The sequence below is a fragment of the Macrobrachium nipponense genome, chromosome 10 (assembly GCF_015104395.2).
Source record: "Macrobrachium nipponense isolate FS-2020 chromosome 10, ASM1510439v2, whole genome shotgun sequence".
Classification (NCBI taxonomy): Eukaryota; Metazoa; Arthropoda; class Malacostraca; order Decapoda; family Palaemonidae; genus Macrobrachium; species Macrobrachium nipponense.
The window spans coordinates 43,400,751-43,421,546 of record NC_087204.1 but is presented as its reverse complement, the minus strand read 5'-3'; the positions used below and the strand labels follow the sequence as shown (position 1 = coordinate 43,421,546).

The window sequence follows — 20,796 nt, the reverse complement described above, 5'->3', positions numbered from 1 at the left end:
AAAACTTGACAAAGTACGAGAGAGAGAGAGAGAGAGAGAGAGAGAGAGAGAAGAGAGAGAGAGACGAGAGAGAGAGAGAGGAGAGAGAGAAGGGATGAGAGAGGATGAGAAGCAGAGATAGAGAGAGAGAGGAGGAGATGAAGAGAGAGGAGAGAAGAGAGAGAGAGAGAGAGAGAGAGAAAATTTGATAGGAGTGAATGTTAGCAATTTTTGAATATATGTAAAGTCTGTATATATGGGATGTTAGAGGATGCTATCTTGTACTTTTTTTATATGCTACCTTTACTGAAATACTAAACATCAAAATGAATGTCTTATCATAATGACATATGACATAGTGTAATATCTGAATCACTAGCAACCATGTGATTGAATAACTGACCGCGCGACTGAAAAAATATTCTGAAATACAAAAAGGACACTTTGGGCAGAGAGGGCACAAGAATGGAATGGTATTTTGAAAGTTGTGGTTGAGCGCCGGCTTTTTGTTTTTTGTTCACTTTGAGGCTTTTCATCATCTTTCCAGAAATCCATGTTTTGATAAAGTTAATCGTTTTTTTGGTTCATGGTTCATTCTATAAGTTGAGTTCAATCGTATCGTGTCATGAAAAGTACGTACTGAAGAACATGGTTTTTTAAAGAAAAATAATTTTCATTATTCCCTAGTTTTATCGTTCTTATGGCATTTCTAAGCCGCAACTTCAAAAAAAAAAAATAAAAAATAAAAAATAAAACTATGATTCCAAAAAAAAAAAAAAATTGTTAAGTCTACGCTCTAAACTTCTCTGGTTACTTAAATGCCGCCATATATGTTGATGCACTGCAGTTTAAACAACGAACTCTTGCTGCCTCTTTGTTCGCGATGGGAAGCTTGACGGGAGAAGGGCAAATCTAAATCCCTATCTAAAAAGGTATTCTGTAACACAATACACAACGTTGCTAATAGAAACCATTACTTTTTGTGACAGGGTAAAAACATTTAGCAAGACGCCAAAAATAAAACTCCAGAGTACCACTAGAAGCCTTCGAGTTAGCAATGACGTAGTCTGCACTTTGTATTTTTCTTAGATGGATTTTTATTTCTTTTTATGAAATTGAATGTCGATTCCTTATCGTCAAGCCGGCGCCAAATGTGGTCAATGTTATATTTATAATATATATACTTTAAAACAATCAGAAGTGACTGAGACACGTTGTAAGTAATGAAGAAATCCTCCTAAAGGATATATAAATTGTATGTATATGATCGATCGATCTGCCACCTCCGACCGTCGACAAACTATTTGTTGTTTCGTCTGTCGCTCTCAAGGTGCGATGCATCTGTAGCAGTTGTTGCTATTGTTGTTGTTGGTGTTGCACCAGGGAAGGGGAGGAGAGAGTTTAGGAACTCCTCCTCCTCTCAAATTTTTAGAACCTTCCCCATTGGATATACAAAAATCAGCCAACATACGCACGCTCACACATACTAGCAGACACACGCCGCACACGCTACAGTTTGAAGCAACTTTCTATCACGAATTAATATTATCTCAGCATATGCTACATCAATTTTTTATTTACTTTACCATGCATATACATGTGGGATAACTGTGCCAGAGGTCCCTCTGAAGGTTATATGATACTTCTGAATTTATTTTTTCAAATTTTCTTATTCATTGCTAAAGAATTACCGAAGAGTCGGATTTTCATGAACTCCTCTTTGAAATTATTCCGTGCCTCAAATAGCATGGCAGTGGTACAGAATCCTTAAACATTAAATGTTTTTTTTATATACAGCAGCGCTAAACATCAGTAATACAACAGTACACAGTATATGCATCCTTATTGATACATGAAGACATTTTGTACATTTCAAGATAAACTCTTAGCTTGGTTATCAATTGAATAAATTGTGGTTCCTCCCTTAACGATATACTTGATTGCATGAAAAGTTAAAAGTAAAACAAAAATAGTTTCTTGCTTATTTCATTAAATTGGAAATTTCATAAATCTAAAATTAGAACGAAATCGAAGACTTAACAAAGTAGCAGTACTTTTGTTCCTAAGGCAACCACTCCAATACAATTATATTAATCATTCTAATTGAAAAAAAATATTTTTGAAAGCCAAGTTGTCCTTCCTCACTATGCTATTTCACCACGCCCGGCGGGGGACCAAATCTTACATTCTACACTGTACACAAAATAACATCATGAGTTTTCTAGATGACTGACCACTAAACCAGTCCTTGATTTATATACAGAATTATCTAAAGGTCTGTAAAACATGATATCTTTGAGTTCAATAAATTTTCTTTTCATAATTTTTACTACTCTTGATATTTTACCATGAAACTCAAGTTTTACTTTTTTTTACACACATCCACTTATAACATATTTAATTCTGTACAAACTAAAATCTGGATTGTTCGGGGAACCTCCAAGAAGGAATTTAAAAGGGTCTGTATTCTAGTCTCATAATGGCTGTTCTTATCAGCAGCATATATATTTGTATATATCTACTTTTCCTTTTTTTATTTTCAGAATGTAATTTGTGCCTGTTTTGAAGCAGCCACCGGAATGCCGCCAGGTGAAATGTCGCCTGTCGCTCCGATGTCATTCCTAGAGGTCCACCTTGAAGAAGACGACCTCGTCTTTTCTCTCCAAGTATTCTGTGTCATTAGAGACTTCAGTAGTAGTCAGAGGTCCAGATTAGGTCCCAAGCGAGAAGGTGTCGTTGCCTTGGCGTTCCTCATCCTCAAGGGGGTGGGGAGTGCTGCAAAAGGAGGAAAACCTCACTGGTGCCTCTTCATGTGAAGGGCGAGGTGATCTGAGCGCGAGAAGCATCGTCCACAGTGGTTGCATTTGAAGGGCTTGGCCCCAGTGTGTTTGCGGAAGTGCCGGGTTAGCTCATCAGACCTGGCGAACCTCCACTCGCATCCTTCCCAGGAACAACGGTACGGCTTCTCTCCTGTAATAAAAAAAACGTACAAACATGCCATTAGCGATGAGAGAACAAAAACAGTCATTTTTATGATTAAAATTATATAATTAAAACTATAAAATCATTTTACCAGTTACAATAATAATCAAAACTACATTTTCCCCCTAAAATCCAAAGTACAATAGTTATGATGGGTTGCGTAGTTTACTTCAAAAGTTTTCTAAGTTATTTTTAACACAGACACTCTCCCATCGAAAATTTGTATACATTTATAATTAGCAAAATACTAATTGCAGTTTATCTGGAGTGTCCTAGAATTAAGGGCTCGGAGTGGCTGTGTTTGAAACGAAACTATATACTTCATCCTATCCAGCAAATTACCAAGATCAATAAAGGAGGAAGAGCTCGAGACAAAGTCTAAAAAGATACCAAGGGTAAGTATTTTTTTTTTACTTGTAATCATTATGTAGTTATATTCATAATCTTTGGTTCTGATGTATATTTTATTAAGTTATAAAAATTCCAGTTGTACAATTAATTAGAAGATCCAAATTTATGGTCATATAAGTATTAAATTTAGGGTTATATAACTTTATCTGCAAAAAAAAAAAAAAAAAAAAAAATTAAATAGGCAATAGGATAACAGTGTAAACTCTCGCCTCGTGTCAGATATACTACTGATGCCAACACAATTAACTCAGACTGAGTTTTAGCCATCACAGCAGGCATTCTTATAAAGTGCTTTAGCTGCCATCCAGAATAACCTCTCCATGAAATAAATCCACTGTAACCTATTTTCGTTGGGACCAAATGGAACCCCAGCCAGAAAGGAAAAATATGCTAATGTTTCAAAGACATAAAGCTAGCTTAAACGAAAAGATGCATTATTCAAAATTTATGGGAGTATACCACTATGTTGGAGAGTTATGTCCTTTTGATAATCAAAAGTGGACTTTTTATAATTTTGTGGTCAGATCAGTAATGTGACTTCATTCGGATACTCCAAATGCGTATCCAAAAAAAGTGTGAGGAAATTAATAAGCAGGGAAAGTAGTTAATATTACAGATACTCGTGCATCTGGTAAAAAATGACAGTATATAATCCAAGGCACTGTGAAGAACATGTTTAATATTATAACCCTTGCAAATGAAACTTAACAAAGGGCTATCGATTGTTCTTACTGCTGCACGCTCGGATAATTTTTATTTAACTGCAATGATTTCTGTCTTGCACACAAGCAATTATATCGTAAGCCATATTTATAATGAAATCTCTGTAGGACATTTCATCTTCAATTACTACTGTATTCATTATACCCGGCAACCAAAGAATGCTGTAAAGAATGCATTGTAGAAAGAAAATCTTTAGATTTCATTCAATTGGTGACTTTAATGTGATTTGTTCTTTTCAGTAGCAAATTATTTTATCTTAAAACTTTCAAGGTATACACATTCTCTAACCTTTTGGCACAGTGTTAAACCTCTGCACAAATATGTGTAATTCTCGAACCAGTTGAGTAAGAAATGATTGTCTCTAGCCTGTTATACCTCTGTTGGCCTAAGCAGTGAATAATCATATACCTAGTTGATTGTTGTGGGCTGTAGCCAGTGTGGATTGTAAAATACAAGAGGGGCAAAACTTGACCGTCAGGCAAAGGGGAGGAAACCAAACCATTAAAATAATGCCATCATACAGACCTATATAATATGAAGCATCCATCTCCCACCATAGAAGGATCAGAGAGTATCTAGACAAAGAAACCACTAATGAAATTCAGCAGGTTCAATTTGAATACAGAAGGCTGAAGACAGAATGAATGAATACTGGATGTAGCTGCACTATTGTAACGACACCCGAACAAGTTACCATTCAGTTCAGAAGCAAGTCTAGAGGTTAAAAGAAATGTAAATACACTAAAAATTCTACAATAAAGTGACACGACAGGCCACGACAAAAATGGAAACCACGAAACATAGGAAAAGATCTACCACGGGAAGGAAAAAACATGCCTTTTTCTTATATATAGTATTGATAATTGTTATACAAGTTTCATACTGGATAGTATAAAATAACATCGGCACCAGGCCTTATACAGCCTGCAATTAAAGCAGAAAGAACTATTATAACCTTTGCAATAAAGTTTTTAAAAAATCTGCACATAAAAAGTCTTAATAGCAGACCAGTTACAAGCAAATTAGAATCTAATTAACATGCACAGCACACAAGAACTTTTATACCCATTATGCATCAAGCTTAGGAATTGCCAGGCGTAACAGCCACTCAACCTTCTTTGCTCAAGATAGTACAAAAAAGGCCATATATGTGTAGGGATGCTAACATTCTCAATAAAAACGCTGAAATGTTTACTGCAGGGAAACCCAGTATCTCCTATGTCCTAGACAAGGACTACTTTAGATTGTGCTAAACCTCAGAATAAATTAAGCAAGTACCTAGCCTTTATCGATAACATGTAAATAGCACTGACAATAGTAATCTAACATTGGTGACAGACACACTACAGAAAGACGCAAGTTAACTTGGCTTGAAGGACAGAACAGAATGTGTGATGAAAGAATCATAGTTCGAGAGTAGATGAATATCTCTCTAGCCAGTAAATTTTTTTCCGTTTACAAATATTTACATGTAGAAAGGAGAAAAAATGGAACACTGAAAATTATAAACCACAAAGGTGTAAGTAAACAGCTGGCCACTGGCTGGCAGAAGTAAGCTTAAGATTCTACGCCCTCGTATCATGAATACAAGCAGGAAATCAATTACTGGACACCGATGGAATTGAATTCGGGATCGTACAGGGAGGATCAGCGTGGAGAGAATGGAACATTCATGAAGTATCGTAAAGATGATGGCAAAAATTATGTGCAAAATCAGTTATCAGTTCCGCCCCAGATGTTATAATTGTGGTGAATATAACCACAATCAAAGATCATGTTATTACGACCACAGAATTAGATGCAGTAGCTGCCATGGCTTAGGCTTAAAAGTCGATTATGCCCTCGCTATGATCCATAGGATAACGACCCGGAAGATGGCACTGCAGAAGGTACAGTGAAGATCAAAGATGTGGGAAACCTGCTAACTATGGAACACATAAATGCTCAGTCTTTATCATCGAATTTTGATGAGGTGGAATAGTTAATAAAAGAAAGAAAAATAAATTTTGATGAGGTGGAATTGTTAATCAAAGAAAGAAAAATAAACATTTTATGTATGTGAAACATGGCTAGATATGTACGGGTATCCGAGACAATTTTGTAAACATTTCAAATTTTAATATCTATCGTTGCGACCAGGGAAGAGGAGGAGGAACTTGTATCCACGTTCGAGATGATTTAAAAGTTAATAGAATGACCCTAATTGTTGATAGAGTAGTAGGAGTGGAGGACGTCTGGATAACTATGCAACATAAAAAGTTTCCATCATTCATTTTAGGGTGTGTTTACCGCCATCCCAAAGCTTTAGTTTCCTCTTTCGACTACCTTAAGACTGTTTTTAAAGTTGTTTCCTTACGTGGAAAGCCAATTTTTATACTAGGTGATGTTAATGATTTATTATCAGCAACAACCCCACTTAAATTCAAGAGAGATGGAAACAATAGGACACATTTAAAAGACCTATATGCAAGAAAGGATAACTGAAACTTGCTTTTAAATTGAGACAAGCCCTGCTGTGCTCTTCCTTCCAACAAAGACAGCACTGGGACACCTGTAAATGAGAGGGTGCAAGAAGCCCTTCCCTACTCTTGTCCTCTGCATAATTTCATGATGATAAATTAAGGTAAACAGCACCGTTAACGCGAGATGGCTCAGACGGCGGGGTCTAACAAAGACAAAGTTCACCTGCATAATTAAGTTCGCCGCAATTTATGCAGCTGGGAGTCTTACTGGAGAAGAGAAGACCAGGGGAGGGTGAAGCTGGGACTACTCTGCCTTCACCGTTTCTTCTTGGGAGGGGGCCGCTTCAATATATTGCCATCCGGCTAAACTATTGCGCTCGATGAGATTAACTAACTTTGCGTATATATTACCACATTTGCATAATTCACTCTTAATGATGTTCTTGAAAATAAAAACGCTCTCGCATTGCGTATTCTCGGGTTCTACCTCCAAAGAGGTGTTATGCTAACTGAATTTTCCCTACCATTCAGAGTTCATTTCAGATATCTGCAATCAAAGCCGTAAGCTGAATAATTTAAAACTTATTTTATGCGTTTATTTCCACTAAGTTTAAAAACCCTTTGCCGTTTTTTTTTTTTTCAAAATATCTCAGACGTGACTAGGCCAGTAACATCAAAACTCCATAAAATTTAAATAATAGAAAGAGCTACTACATTATAGCCAAAGAAAATTCGTATGATATCTGAGCCAACCTGTCCGCCCTTATTTAATTGGAAACACTAATTCTAATGGCAGGGAGATACATTCAGTCAAGTACTTCCATGCATCTGTATACTCGTTATGTTAACTGGCTTTAAGGCTAATTAAACATGTTGATCTCTCCACGGCACTTCCTATTCACGTTCCAATAGTCATTAACAACTTCAAATGGACGCCAATCAAATGCAAGTTTTGGAACTATTGAATAGCATTAAAGAAACTGGCAAAGAGGGAAGCCATCAACAAGGGGTCTGGCGATAACGTCAACAATTTCCCCTGTTACGCAGTGGAGATTCACGCATGCGCACAAGATATCTGCGAGTTGGAATGGAGCAACTCAAATGCTAAATCAATACATTCGACAGTTAAAATGTTGCTTCAATGCAAGTAGTTTTAAAAGATGGTTTATATAAAACTTGCTGTAAACTGTAAACTGGGCCTCCAGGCTTTACAGCATAAGTAAAATGAATGACGGACTTTTTCAAAACACTACTTTTCTTTATTTCTGTCCACGGCCGCCCTCGTCAATATAATATCCTATTTATCATCAAACTTGCAATTTCCGCTGCTCGCTGGACCCCATGGATCTTCTTTCATCAAGCACTATTCTTTTTCCTCCATTTCTGCCTTCAATTCCTTCTTATCGAAGTTTCGTACTGAGAGAGGGGGAGGTAGGTTAGGGGCGGGACGGGGGCCTTTATCCTTCCTTCCTCCATTGAAATTCAACTCCTCAAAGCCTCGGCAGTCTCACGTTATCTATGTTTTGTCCCTCACCACAAATCCCAAATTCTTTCAAGATTCTCACTTCAAAGCCGCCCCGTCACTCGCTCTCCGAAAGTCTTTCATCAATTCCAAACCTAAGATTTCCTTCTCCCTCCCTCTCCCCTCCCTCGCTGCTGCCACCTCCTCGATCTCGTGCACGCTATTTCATCCATCCACTTCTTCCTTCCATTTCATTTTTTAGGTTAGGTTTTAGTTCGCCTAGTCTGTCAATCACTCTATCCAACCCCCCACCCCCACAGGCCATTCAGGCTTTTCCCCTTCTGCTCTTTTATCGCATTAATCGGCATCGTGAGCAACAATTGTACAGAGGCATTTTCGGTCAGAATCTATCTTTTCCAGGAAAAAAGCGACAAACGGGATTGGCAGAAAGACCTAATAGCTACAAATTGATCAGAATTCTTGCTGTTCGCTTTTGATTGAAAGGGATAAATTCGCACGTCATACGAGTTCTCTCTCTGTTTCACAGCAACATTTTGGTTGATAAAATTCATCTGCATTTTTCAGATGACCACCAGAGGCCCTCTCCTTCCACCTACTTCGGCCCGAGTTTGTATTTCTGTAAATATTTTAAGATCTTTTTTCCCTAAGTGCCTTGCAAAGCAGAGTTGACATACTTCATGAAGCTACTCTACACAGTTGATGGTCGAAAGCTTTAATCCTATACAAGTAATATATATTTTAAACTACAAGAGGAATTTACTTCATTGTGGATTGTATCCCCATATCAAGGTAGTAAAAAAAATAATATATTTATCAAATAGCTGACTGTCACTGCATAAACAGAGCACGTTACTCATATGACAGCAAATAATAGTGATAGGTTTCAGTCGGTACTAAGTGAAGGACAATTTATAAAGGTATGCAAGTCTGCAATCCACAACCCATATTACACAAGTACGACAAAATAAAAAAATATGTAACTGCTCCAAGTGCAAAACCGATATGAATTCCAAGCAGAGCATGTACAGATTTCTGAAAACATTTGGGCTGGGTTTGATAGCTTCCTTAAAAACACACAGCAGAGCAACGTCTACATCAAATGAAAACCGCTACGACTGCTAGCATTCACCAGTGGAGGAATTTTTTTTCCTTAACGAATGACCAAAACTTCCTGCCGTTTAGAATTCCTCACTTGACAGTCCTCTATTCCAATCAATTCGCTACCCACGATACCTTCCACTCTCCCCATACGCTGTCTGTCCAAATCAAGAAAAAGGTCTCGGTAAGGAAAGCCAGGCATCGAGTTACCTCTCTCTCTCTCTCTCTCTCTCTCTCTCTCTCTCTCTCTCTCTCGTTTGTGTGTGTGTGTGTGTGAGAGAGCGTGCAAATGTCGCCCTCCCTCGAGACTCGAGGGGGAGAGACGAACACAACAAAAGTTTTCGCTGAGTTAGTGTCTTTTGCGTCTTTGGAGACAGTTGGATGGGTAGGACGTGGCGTGGATAGATGGATGGAGATTGCTAGTGTGGACAGATGAGGAAAAAGGATTGGTAAGGGACGCATCGGGTGCGGGATGCAATTGAACAGGATGGAAATAAGGCAACAGCGTGTACAAAGTGCCCCATAATCCTAAAATCGAACTGGAAATCGGGTGAGCTTACGTAAGATGGAAATGTTAATAGTACGATTTGAGAGGGAGAGTAAGACCTTTCCCTTCAAATTATTGTCCGAAAATAGAATATTCTAATGAATTTATACATTTCAATTTGAGTTTCGAGCTCATTCTCCCCTAAAAAAAATAATAGCCGGAAAATATCGCCTAAATGCACATTTCTAACAATATCAACTATAAAAGAAAAGAAAAACACATGTTTTCAACAAGAAGTATTAAGCACATCATAAAAAAAATACGAGACCATTTTGAAGATGGAATCAACCAGGTCTATAGCTCGCCTCCCCCCCCCCCCCCCCCCCCGCCTCCCCCCCCCCCCACCCCTTCCCCCCCCCCCCCCGCCCCTACCCAAAATAAACACAAAGGCGCTACGAACACCTTCAAAAGGGAGACTGAAAACACCCCTCAAAGACTACGCTTCTTCCTCGATCTAAGATCGAAAGCCGACTGAATTAAGTCAACAGGTAGAGAGCAAGAAGGAATATCCCTCAACCAACATCAGGTTGCCATATTCTTCCAACGGCACGAGGTTATAACAACTTCCCCTCGCGGTAAACACGCTGCCCTACCAGTTTATAACTTGCCCCCCTTCACAACTTTCCCCTTCCCCGGTTCACACATGCCCTCCGGTGTCATGTGATTCGGGGATAGCAGTTCCCGGTAGCTCCCCTCCTCTCGCTGATCTCCCCCTCTGCCCCACCGACCGACCGACCGACCGACCCTTCCATCACACACAAAGACTTTGATGGAGTTACTAATGTTACGAAAGTTTTGCTGTTTGCGCGGTTAACCCCAAATGCTAGGGAGGAACCATTATTCACCGAGTAATCAGCATCACTCCGGTGAATGAGGTGCGGCTGAAGGCGAGCTGAAATAAGCGTTCCGCTTTCAGCGCCTACAGTGATGAACGTGAAACTGAAGTACATCCCTCCTGCAATGAATGAAGTGATGCTTAACATCATTTGATCAGATAATGTTAACTGATGCATAACGATGACAGCTACCCCAGGGTACTGACTTGGAACTAGTTACCACTGAGGCCCACTGCCTTTCCACCTTTTGATAGTGACGGATGAACTTTTATCAAAGAACAGCGGTGAATATTACAGGTTTATGTGGCTACTGACATTAGAAATGAGACGTTAGCATCTCTGTACTTATATATATTTAATAAGCACGTAACATGGTTGTGTCATGGCATTATGTTAGCAAATGCACACTGACGACAAAAGGACAACTATATATAAAGAAGAGCGAATGCAGATGAAATTTTCCGGTGAGCAACAAAACCGAAATAAAAAAAAAATATATAAAACTGTTCCACAATGAGTTTTGTTTTTCAGCGACTGCGGGAGCGCCAGAGGCGCCGGTTGTCATTTAATGTTTTCACATTTTACAATACCGCTCTACTGAGCTTGCTATTATTTCCTATTCTGCTAGCCAGGACACTTCATCAGTGCATAAACTCTCTCTCTCTCTCTCTCTCTCTCTCTCTCTCTCTCTCTTCTCTCTCTCTCTCTCCTACACACAATAAGTTCATCTATTCAACTTACACTTATGTCTGTAATCGCGTACCTATAGATACAGTATCTGTGCACATTAAATAAATATCACAACAAATTTTCGAGACAACCCTTAATCTACAGAGGCAATGAAACGGGTCTCTTTGTATATACAATATACAATGTGCGTAAAGACCGCTTTAGTTATGATGTCTGAAGGTTATTACCATCTACGTAAACTACATTAACAGGAACCTAATTTTTGCCCAGCCGAATTGGCCCCTGAACTGGAAACGAGTGCAGCCTGTGTCCACCACTGTTCCCCTTCAGATGAAAAAACCAATTTATCCGGCTTGTATGGAAGTTGGTGAGCGCGAACTCAAAGACAGGCGTACAGTAGTAGACATATGCCCTTTTCACATCACTTGGGAAATATCTTTACTTTCCCATTTTTCCCGGCTGTAATAATCTCATTCATAATCCATTTCCCAATAATAAAATTTCCCTTTCGCCTCCATGCCCTGAAGCGAATCTATTCTCTCTGATTACCTTCACCTTTTATCTCCTCTCTCTCCCACTTTACAATATATATCGACAGAAGACTACCAACATCTCTGTCTTCCAATTTACCTGGGGAATTCCGCAAAAGACAGTTTCTCCGCAGCGTCTCGCTTCATCTCTCCATTACGAGTTAAAACGAACATTTCTTTATTCCGCATTCAAACTAATGCATATTCGTTCATTCCTGATATGTACCGGCGCCACCAAATTTACGTGCATGAAGACAATGCACTATACCAGAAAAAAAAAAAAAAAAGAAAGCTTCGGATATTTTTTCTTGGCAAATCATACCCATTCCATAACAACAATACATCCAGACACAATATAGAAGAATTCCCAGTGGATATTCTACCTCAAGCAATACTTCCAAAACATTTCCTTCTCGAAGGTAAACGTCTCCCTTCTTATCTCCTCCTCCTCCTCCTAACCCTCCTCCAACGATCTACCTCCTCCCTACAGATGTAGGCATCCGGCCCTTTAAATCGAGGCTTTTGGCGAACGCTGCAGGCTGGCTGGCATCCTCTCTCTCTCTCTCTCTCTCTCTCTCTCTCTCTCTCTCTCTCTCCTTTCACAGCGTCCCCCTCTAACTAATACACAAGGCTCTATGGCTGATCGTGCGATCATCAAATGGAGTAGATTGGATTAGTCTGCCTTCAGATGATATTTGTGAGGGGAAAGATCTTATAGCCCGGGGACGAAAATTGCTTTTGTTGGCCGGAATAGTTTCTCTAATGTTCATATAAAGAGGAACATTCAAAGGTGGCGTCATCAGCTTTTGACTGTTATGGCGTATTTATTTGCAGTGCGTCTGGCTATTAAGAATGGTTTACAAGCAGCGTTTCGACTACCAAGGCGCATTTCTTACCATAGAATCTGACTTCCATTGCTAATTTATATGCAGTACATCTGACTAGGAGTATCCTTCATCGGCTGCTATATATATTTACATATGGGCAATATCTTTGGATGCCCTATCGTACATATATAGGTAATAATATCGTACAGTTATAACATTTTTATGTACATTGTTTTGGTGATGGCTTATTTATGCGTAACGTTCCTTGCTTTTCTGCCATACTGGTATACAAAGTTTCTGCCCTGTACTGTATTTATAGGCTATATAAATTTATGGCTTTTGAGATGCAAGCTGAATTTTAGGGCAGATGCAGGTAATGAAAGAAACTAGAATTCTACTGTAAACTTGAAGGCAACTGTTCTGACGTATAGCGCTATATTTTGCAATGGTTTACAGTATACTATGGCATCATAAGTGTCCTTATGCTATTCATACCTGCTAATTAATATTTACGTACGACAACTCAGATTTCTGCGCATCTACAAGACAGCAAAAACGGTATTCTTTTAAATATCCCATAGAAACAAAAAATCTAATTTATTAGAATTTTAATTCTTACATACATCATATATGTGTAAGACACCTATCAACAGTACAGCGGCTACAAAAACGTTGGTATCGCTGTCTTATGAACGAACCTATGATGATGCTTTTGGATGTTTAAAACCTCTCGTAAATAACGCTTGAAAATAATGTACATTTATTTATGACAACGGTGGAGTTCATTTAGAAATTACGCTTCAGACTGTTATGGCACTCGAAATCAAGACGGAAATATTTATTCACATGACACAGGTTTATATAAGGATACATTTGGATATGCTGAATTTATCACTCCTGGTTAATTAAGCAGAGTCATGTAAGCCACTTTATACAAGCCACTCTTATCTATTTCAATAAGAACTTTCTGTCCCCTTAATTATTAAAAGAAAATTGTAAGCTGAAAACTTACTGCGTTATTATTTTCCAATTTTGTTACAATAACTATAGTTTTGCAAAACTTTCTACCTTGATCGCATATGCTGATTTTCGACAATATGATCAACTGCAACTTCCTGAAATAGTCCACTATATAAGCGCCTCAATGGCGTGGTTGGTATGATCTTTGCCTGCCACCTCGGTGGCCGCGAGTTTGATTCTCGGGCATTCCATTGAGGGGTGAGAGATATATATGTCTGGTGATAGAAGTTCAATCTCGACGGGGTTCGGAAGTCACGTAAGGCAGTTGGTCCCGTTGCTGAATAACCAGTGGTTCCATGTAACGTAAAAACACCACACAAACAAACAAACAAACTATATGATATTACTCTGTTATCGTAGTTATTCCTTATTAGCGCAGCACTAATCATCAACATCCGTGACATCACAGATTTACTGACATAATGTTCCGGGTAGGTAATAAATGAATTGGGGAACTATAATTCCCGGGGTTGTCTAGCCTTTACACAAATAACATCATAGTTGCTGTGACGGTTAGGCTATGCTTCCAATGTAGACATTCTAGTCTTTAAGGGAAAATTTCCACTACCTATAACGGAGGCACAGCTGCAGCGATCCCATGTAGCCGTGACATTCTACTTCAAGGTTCCCTCAGTATTGTTCAGTATTAGCCCCGTGGGGGGGGGGGGGGTGTAGTGGCGTCAGTGTACCTCACGTGCAGTGCAGTGTAGACTTTGCTTGAGGTTCTTTGCAAGAGTCACTTCGGCCCCTAAATAGAACCACTTTCATTCCTTTCTACCGTACCTCCTTTCACTTTCTTTCTTCTCTTACTTTCACACACTTTTAACAAGTGTTTCATAGTGCAACTGCGAGGTTTTCTTCCTGTTACACCTTTGTAACCTTTCACTCCCAATTTTCCTTTCAGCGCTGAATGACCTCATAGGTCCCCGCGCTTGGCGTCCGGCCTAAATTGTATATTTTATTCTCAGTATTATTCGGAGTCTCTCTGGAGAATACAGTCTGCTTTGAAAAGCTGAAAAGTCTTTTCTTCCTCGAACTCATATCTGTAGCTGCCTCATCAATCACATGATCATTTTCGTTGATTTTGAATCGCATATCAAAATGGAATACGCGGAAACTGCAATATGACTTGCATTCAACAACCTGAATGACTAAACAGCAAGATTACCATCAACTGCACATCAGATTAACTTTCAAGTAATAAACTAACGTATTGGAGGAAATATATTGAAAGGAAAACGGAACAAACAAAATCACAAAACACAAAAGAAAAGTCCTTCGATAAGTCTGTTGCTTGACAGGGGTCGAGGAAGAGGATTTCTGATATTTCTTCCTACCAAAAGCGGCGCTGCTTCCCCGATTCACCCATATTAAAATCTAGCTAACAGGAAAATAAAATTATTTAGAGCGAAGACCGAGAAAAACAAGTATAAAATGCGCCGAAGAAACACTTCGGCGCAATACAGTTCTGTACAGCGTATAATGCTGTATGAGACTCGGCCACAGACCATGAAACACTCAGCTGGCCATGGTGGCCTGTGTTGTTGCGGTGCCAGACGCACGGTCACGGATAACTTTAACCTTGAATAAATAGAAGCTACTGAGGCTAGAGGGCTGCAATTTGTTATGTTTGATGATTGGAGGGTGGGTGATCAACATGTCAATTTGCAGCCCTCTACTCTCAGTAGCTTTAAAGATCTGAGGGCGGACAGGAAAAAGTACAGACGGACAGACAAAGGGCCATCTCGATAGTTTTCTTTAATAGAAAACTACAAATACGAGATAACACAGAATTCCAAAAGAGCCAGAACTAAGAAGAAAGTAGAACCCCACCTTGAGATCCAGCAATAATCACTTCATTTAGTGATGATGATGATGATCACCACTCCTATGAGTGATGATGATCAAGCCTGTGTTTTATGAGCGGCTCCGTTAATTACGAAAAACTTCCCCTCCCGAATACGCTAACCGTCTCACGTACCTCCAATAATTTCCCTTGTTCCAAAAATTGCTGTACAAGCAGGCAGCTTACGGGAAATTTAGGCCGCTCTGGGAATGTTTCTCAGAAGAAGGACGGCCATAGAGGGAAACAGGAGAGAGAGAGAGAGAGAGAGAGAGAGAGAGAGAGAGAGAGAGAGAGAGAGAGAGCAAATGGTAAAAAATTAATAAAAGTACAAAATAAAAATAAACTTCCAAAACAGGAGAGAGAGAGAGCCGAGAAGAGCGAGGAGAGAGAGAGACAGGAGAGAGAGGAGAGGATGAGGGAGAGAGAAGATGAGAAAATGGTAAAAAATTAATAAAAGTAAAAAATAAAAATAAATTTCCAAAATTCAAATTCTTGAGTGGACGAAGAATAAGTAAAGAAGGAATGAAAAGATAGGTTACAGAAAATCAGACGTATTAACCAAGAGTGCAGAATCAACAATAGTTTTCAAAAGATTATAAAAAATGAAGACTGCTAGAAGAAAAAAAGGATGAAGGGTTAGATGAAAATAATGGATAAATCTGATGTAGCATGGGAAAAATTAAGACGCATAATTACAAACTTATAAAATTATATGTTCAATTTATGGAACCATTTCTCAAGAGAAGAATAACCATGGAGGGAAATAAAACGGAGGACGATGAAACGGGGAATACGCGGAAAATAAATAAACAAGGAATACAAATGAAATATTTTTTAAATCCTGAGCCGAAGCTCTGCTTAAATCTCTCTCTCTCTCTCTCTCTCAACTTTATTTTGTGTGATCACACTTGCCCACAATTAATACTTATCTCCAAGAGAGACACTAGTTGCTTCTGGCTAAGTAGTTAATCATCTATCATTCCAAGAGACGAAACAAAATTATTTAACGTAATTACAAACCAATGCCGTTTTTATCACGTAAAACAACGTATCAATAAGCATGACAGGCTTTAAATATGTATTCTTGTGTGTGTGTGTGTAAGGGGGTGTGTGTTAGAGAGAGAAGAGAGAGAGAGAGAGAGAGAGAGAGAGAGAGAGAGTACACCCATAACACCTGTACAGAAAGCAGTATCCTGACGTCACAGAGGCATGGTGTGAGCCTACATTCTCTTTAACTTTGACCTGGCGTTGCAAGTACTGAGTTTTGGAGGCAGTGCTGGCTAAATATAGCTGCAGTTTCCAGTGACGGGTGATTTAGTCACTGGGCGCTACTATGAAACAATTCTTCCACACAAAATTGAGAGGCAGTCGGGCAGGTTTTATCGTCCATCACGTCGAGCGCCTGACATAATGCAACAAGGATCAATAGCAATAATAACTAGAATATCATGATAAGGGGAGGAAGGTGTGTGCATTAAAAGAACGGCTTGATACAGCTGGATGTTCAGTATTTACATGTTTCTGTGACTGAAAACAAGGCATGAAAACATCAGCCTATACATGCAAAGACGATTAGAGAGCTAGTAAATGAAATCCTATGAGGAACATCCGTAGATTCATTTACAACCTCCCGTAAATTCGCTACATGCTTTTCCTTTTTTCCAAGCATTATGTGTTAGGACTTGATGCTGGATAGTTGATATATATATATATATATATATTTATATAATATATATATATATATATATATACTATATATTACTATATAAACCTAACATAAATAAACCTTGAAAAAAACAAGATTTTGATGAACAAATTGAAGACTTCTGGACCACACACACAAACACACACACACACACACACACACACACACATATATATATATCATATATATATATATATATATATATATATATATATATATTAAACGAAACTACAAAATCACGTTACTTTCAGCAATCTTCGCTTTTCATTTCCTTTCGCACTTCACCCCTACGCGGTATTGATTTAACATTCACCGAACAAGCTATGCTGGAAAGGAGCAGCACCTTAGATCTATACCAGATATTATTTTTTTTTTTTTTTAGGAAAATACAAACTCGAAGAACGTGGTTGACATAATGATGCCTCGACGATTAGAACAGAGTGCTCCATCTGACGTCCGTAAGGAAGGAGAACGCGGTCGAGTTTGAGGGAATCACTTTCAAAAATTTTCATAAGGTGAATTCAAGGAATGTGATAAATCTGAGAGAGGAAAATAATATAACTCTAGATGAAAGTGACGGTGGGAAGAATGTTCACAATATAGTCTGGCAAAGGTCAGGGGTAAAACAAAGCGAAAAGGTTTTGAAAGAATATAAAACGACGAAAGAAATTACACAATGCAGCAACTGTTGGACGGGAGAAAACGAGAGATGAATGTGTAACAATGAAGAGATAATGCGAATTAAGTAACTGGCGAGGAGAATAAATGCCGTAACTATCGAAGACATGATGGGGTGGGAGAGAGAGATTGTGAGGGGGAGGGGAAGGGGGGGGGGGGGTGCTCATGACTGGAAGGAAACAGTGTAAGCGGTAGCGGTCATTAGAATATGTCAGTCTTAATTTAAATGCTGGAGAAAGAGATAGGGAGAAAGAGGAGTGATGGTATCAGATAAAGAAAATTGCAGCAGTTAGAGGGCAGGTGATTGGCCAAAGCTGATTGACCGAGAGTATCTTCATCACAGCTTCAAAATCAAGCCATGCCAAACTGAAAGCCTCAAATAAACCTACCCATAGTTTAACTTGGAATTGGAAAACATCTAATACAAAATGAAGGCCAGAGAGAACGATTCTGTATAAAAGCTGTAAATATTACAGAGCGAATAAACTAAAAGGATTTCCTGAGTTAACGAAACACCATAGGGTGACCGATATGAATTGTCAATATTAAAATCAATATTATAATCTCCAGATAACAATAAATCTCCATCAGAATTCCGCATGATTCTGAACCCACATAGAGACAAAACTTCGCACCGAAACTGAATAAACTATGGTCATAAATTTCAATTCAACAAATCTTTTAGTCAGACAAAAAAGTGGAGGGGGGAGGGGTTAGCGAACTCAGATATAAACTGCAAGGGATGTAGTGCTTGGATAAATAGGAAATACATGTGGCGTGCATTCACATGAGCACGCGCGCGCACACACAAACACTCACACACACAAAACTTCGACGCAATAAATCGTTCAGAACTGTCAAGATACAAAGTTCCACAATTTTTCGCTCAAACATGGCGATTCAATTATAGAAATGCGCCGGGAATCTACGCGAACAACGAACGCAACCGGCATCCTGCGTAGGTGAAAAATATGGCCCTTCAGACACCTCTGAAATGAGGCCATTATCGCAAGGATCCAAACCCGCGGGCCATGACGCCTAATGGCCAACCAGGCCTACCATTTACGAAGCTGATGGAAAGTAATATATTTAAAATGCTACGATGCGCCACAACGAATAGATCTTTCTACAACAGAATATATATTTTTTTTTACACACGGGTGGAAGGAGAAAAATGCGCGGCCGTGGCACCAAAAGTACAGATTGTGAAGACAACGAAGACGGACAGAGAGAGAGAGAGAGAGAGAGAGAGAGAGAGAGAATGCTCGTAACCTGTTGCCCAAATAAAAAGGGGCTTTAGCAGCTGCGAATATGCTCGGGTATACGTCATTTCACGCAACGAAAACAAAGACCAGAAATTTACTCGTAAAAGACATCATTTTGTACAATAAAAGTCCCGCATCATACTACTGCAACTCCCTGCCCCTTTCTCTAACAACAGATTTTTTCTCTACTGAGTGCACTTCTCTTTCCTTCATAAATCAAGAAATACATCATCAGACCAACATCGAAAGATGAGGTAAATTTCAAATTTTAGGGATCATTTTATGGCAATGCTAATTTGTTCATTCACCGGCCTCTTCAATAAATATCCAGTCTTCAACAGTTGGAAGTTTTAAAAAGATGAAACTTATATCAGAGAGAGAGAGAGAGAGAGAGAGAGGGAAATACAACCTAATTAAAATAGCCGTTAACATTTCATAATTAAGCGCTTCAGCAACTAATTACAAGTAGGCAGTAATCAGACCCAGTCCTCTTCCTCCAGTCTCTCGCGACTCCTTCCTACTTACTTCCACTTCCTCCTCTCGCCCTCCACCTCCCCCACCCCCACCCCCGCCCCCCTCATCTCGCATAATTATAGTTTCTCCTAAGAAACGAATCGTCCTGGAACCCTCCTGATCTCACTCAAGTAATCTCTCGCATCTTCGCCACCAAAATGTAACTTTTTTTAGTTCTTATTCTGTAATTTTTTTATTTTGTTGACATTGCGGTGACATTTTAAAAAACATTATATATATATATATATTTGATTTTTGTTATTATTTAATCTATAATAAGTTCGATAGCCAATTTTATATTTTTCAAAACTTCACTCCAATCTGAATCTACTTATTGGATATTAACGATACTTATTTACTTTGTTCCTTTTTTTGACATTAAAAAAACCTACCCTCTACATATTGGTTTTTCATCAGCGGTCGTTGCATAATGATACCTTCATATCTAAGATACGTAACACATGCATTTCTTTCGCAACTTTTCATCAAATACTGCATTCTACGTGAATTACCAAGAAATAATTAAGTCAAAATTCTGAACATGTAAGAGTTCACGGGCGGGCTCGCTGTGTGTCTGTGTGTTTGTGTGTGTGTGTGAACTGTAATGGCTGTTTTGCACTAGGCTTCACCGCACGCTGCATAAGTAAGAGTCATCACCTACTCCTCCCATACTCTTGTTAGCCCCGCCTACTGGACTTCTTATCAAGACTCACACTGCACAACTAACTCGTCAAGCCAATCTTGATGGCGATGACGACTCGGCTGTCCTCCAGTGCTCTATTTTACTGTATCGCCATGGAATGGGAAGGAGAAGAGAGCCGTTTCTTTGATGGAGTATTACTAGCATTATCCATTAAAATCATATCAAAACTGTGATGTACGGGACTCTGCAATGAAGAAGCTAAGGGAAGACATGGTTTTGATTAACGACAAAATTACAGGAGATATAAATAAGAAAATCCACATGTTACGAGGCCAGTACAAGAGGGAACAGAAAAAGAACGGGAATGAAAAAAAATCATTAGCTGGAACAGATGATTTATCTGTTCCTAAGCTACGGTACTAGGATTTGCTGCATTTCTTGCGAGACTACAATATTCGAGAGTCAACTTCATCACTGGAAATGATATAAGTAAACATATTTTAGAAGTTGTCGTTTAGTGTAATGATTCTTCGATGTAAATATGGAGTAGTGCTAATT

At 38.9% G+C, this 20,796-nt stretch overlaps 1 protein-coding gene across 3 annotated transcripts in view; it reads right to left on the bottom strand.

Moving 5' to 3' along the window:
* Nucleotides 1-215: 215 nt before the first annotated feature.
* The window catches only part of LOC135223590 (Krueppel-like factor luna), a 402,867-nt gene continuing 382,286 nt past the window's right edge, over nt 216-20,796 (bottom strand). For all 3 annotated transcript variants that reach the window (XM_064262133.1, XM_064262136.1, XM_064262134.1), the window contains one exon: nt 216-2,949. In XM_064262133.1, the coding sequence (XP_064118203.1) occupies nt 2,774-2,949 (176 nt within the window). In that variant the 3' untranslated portion in view covers nt 216-2,773. The remainder of the gene's footprint in view (nt 2,950-20,796) is intronic.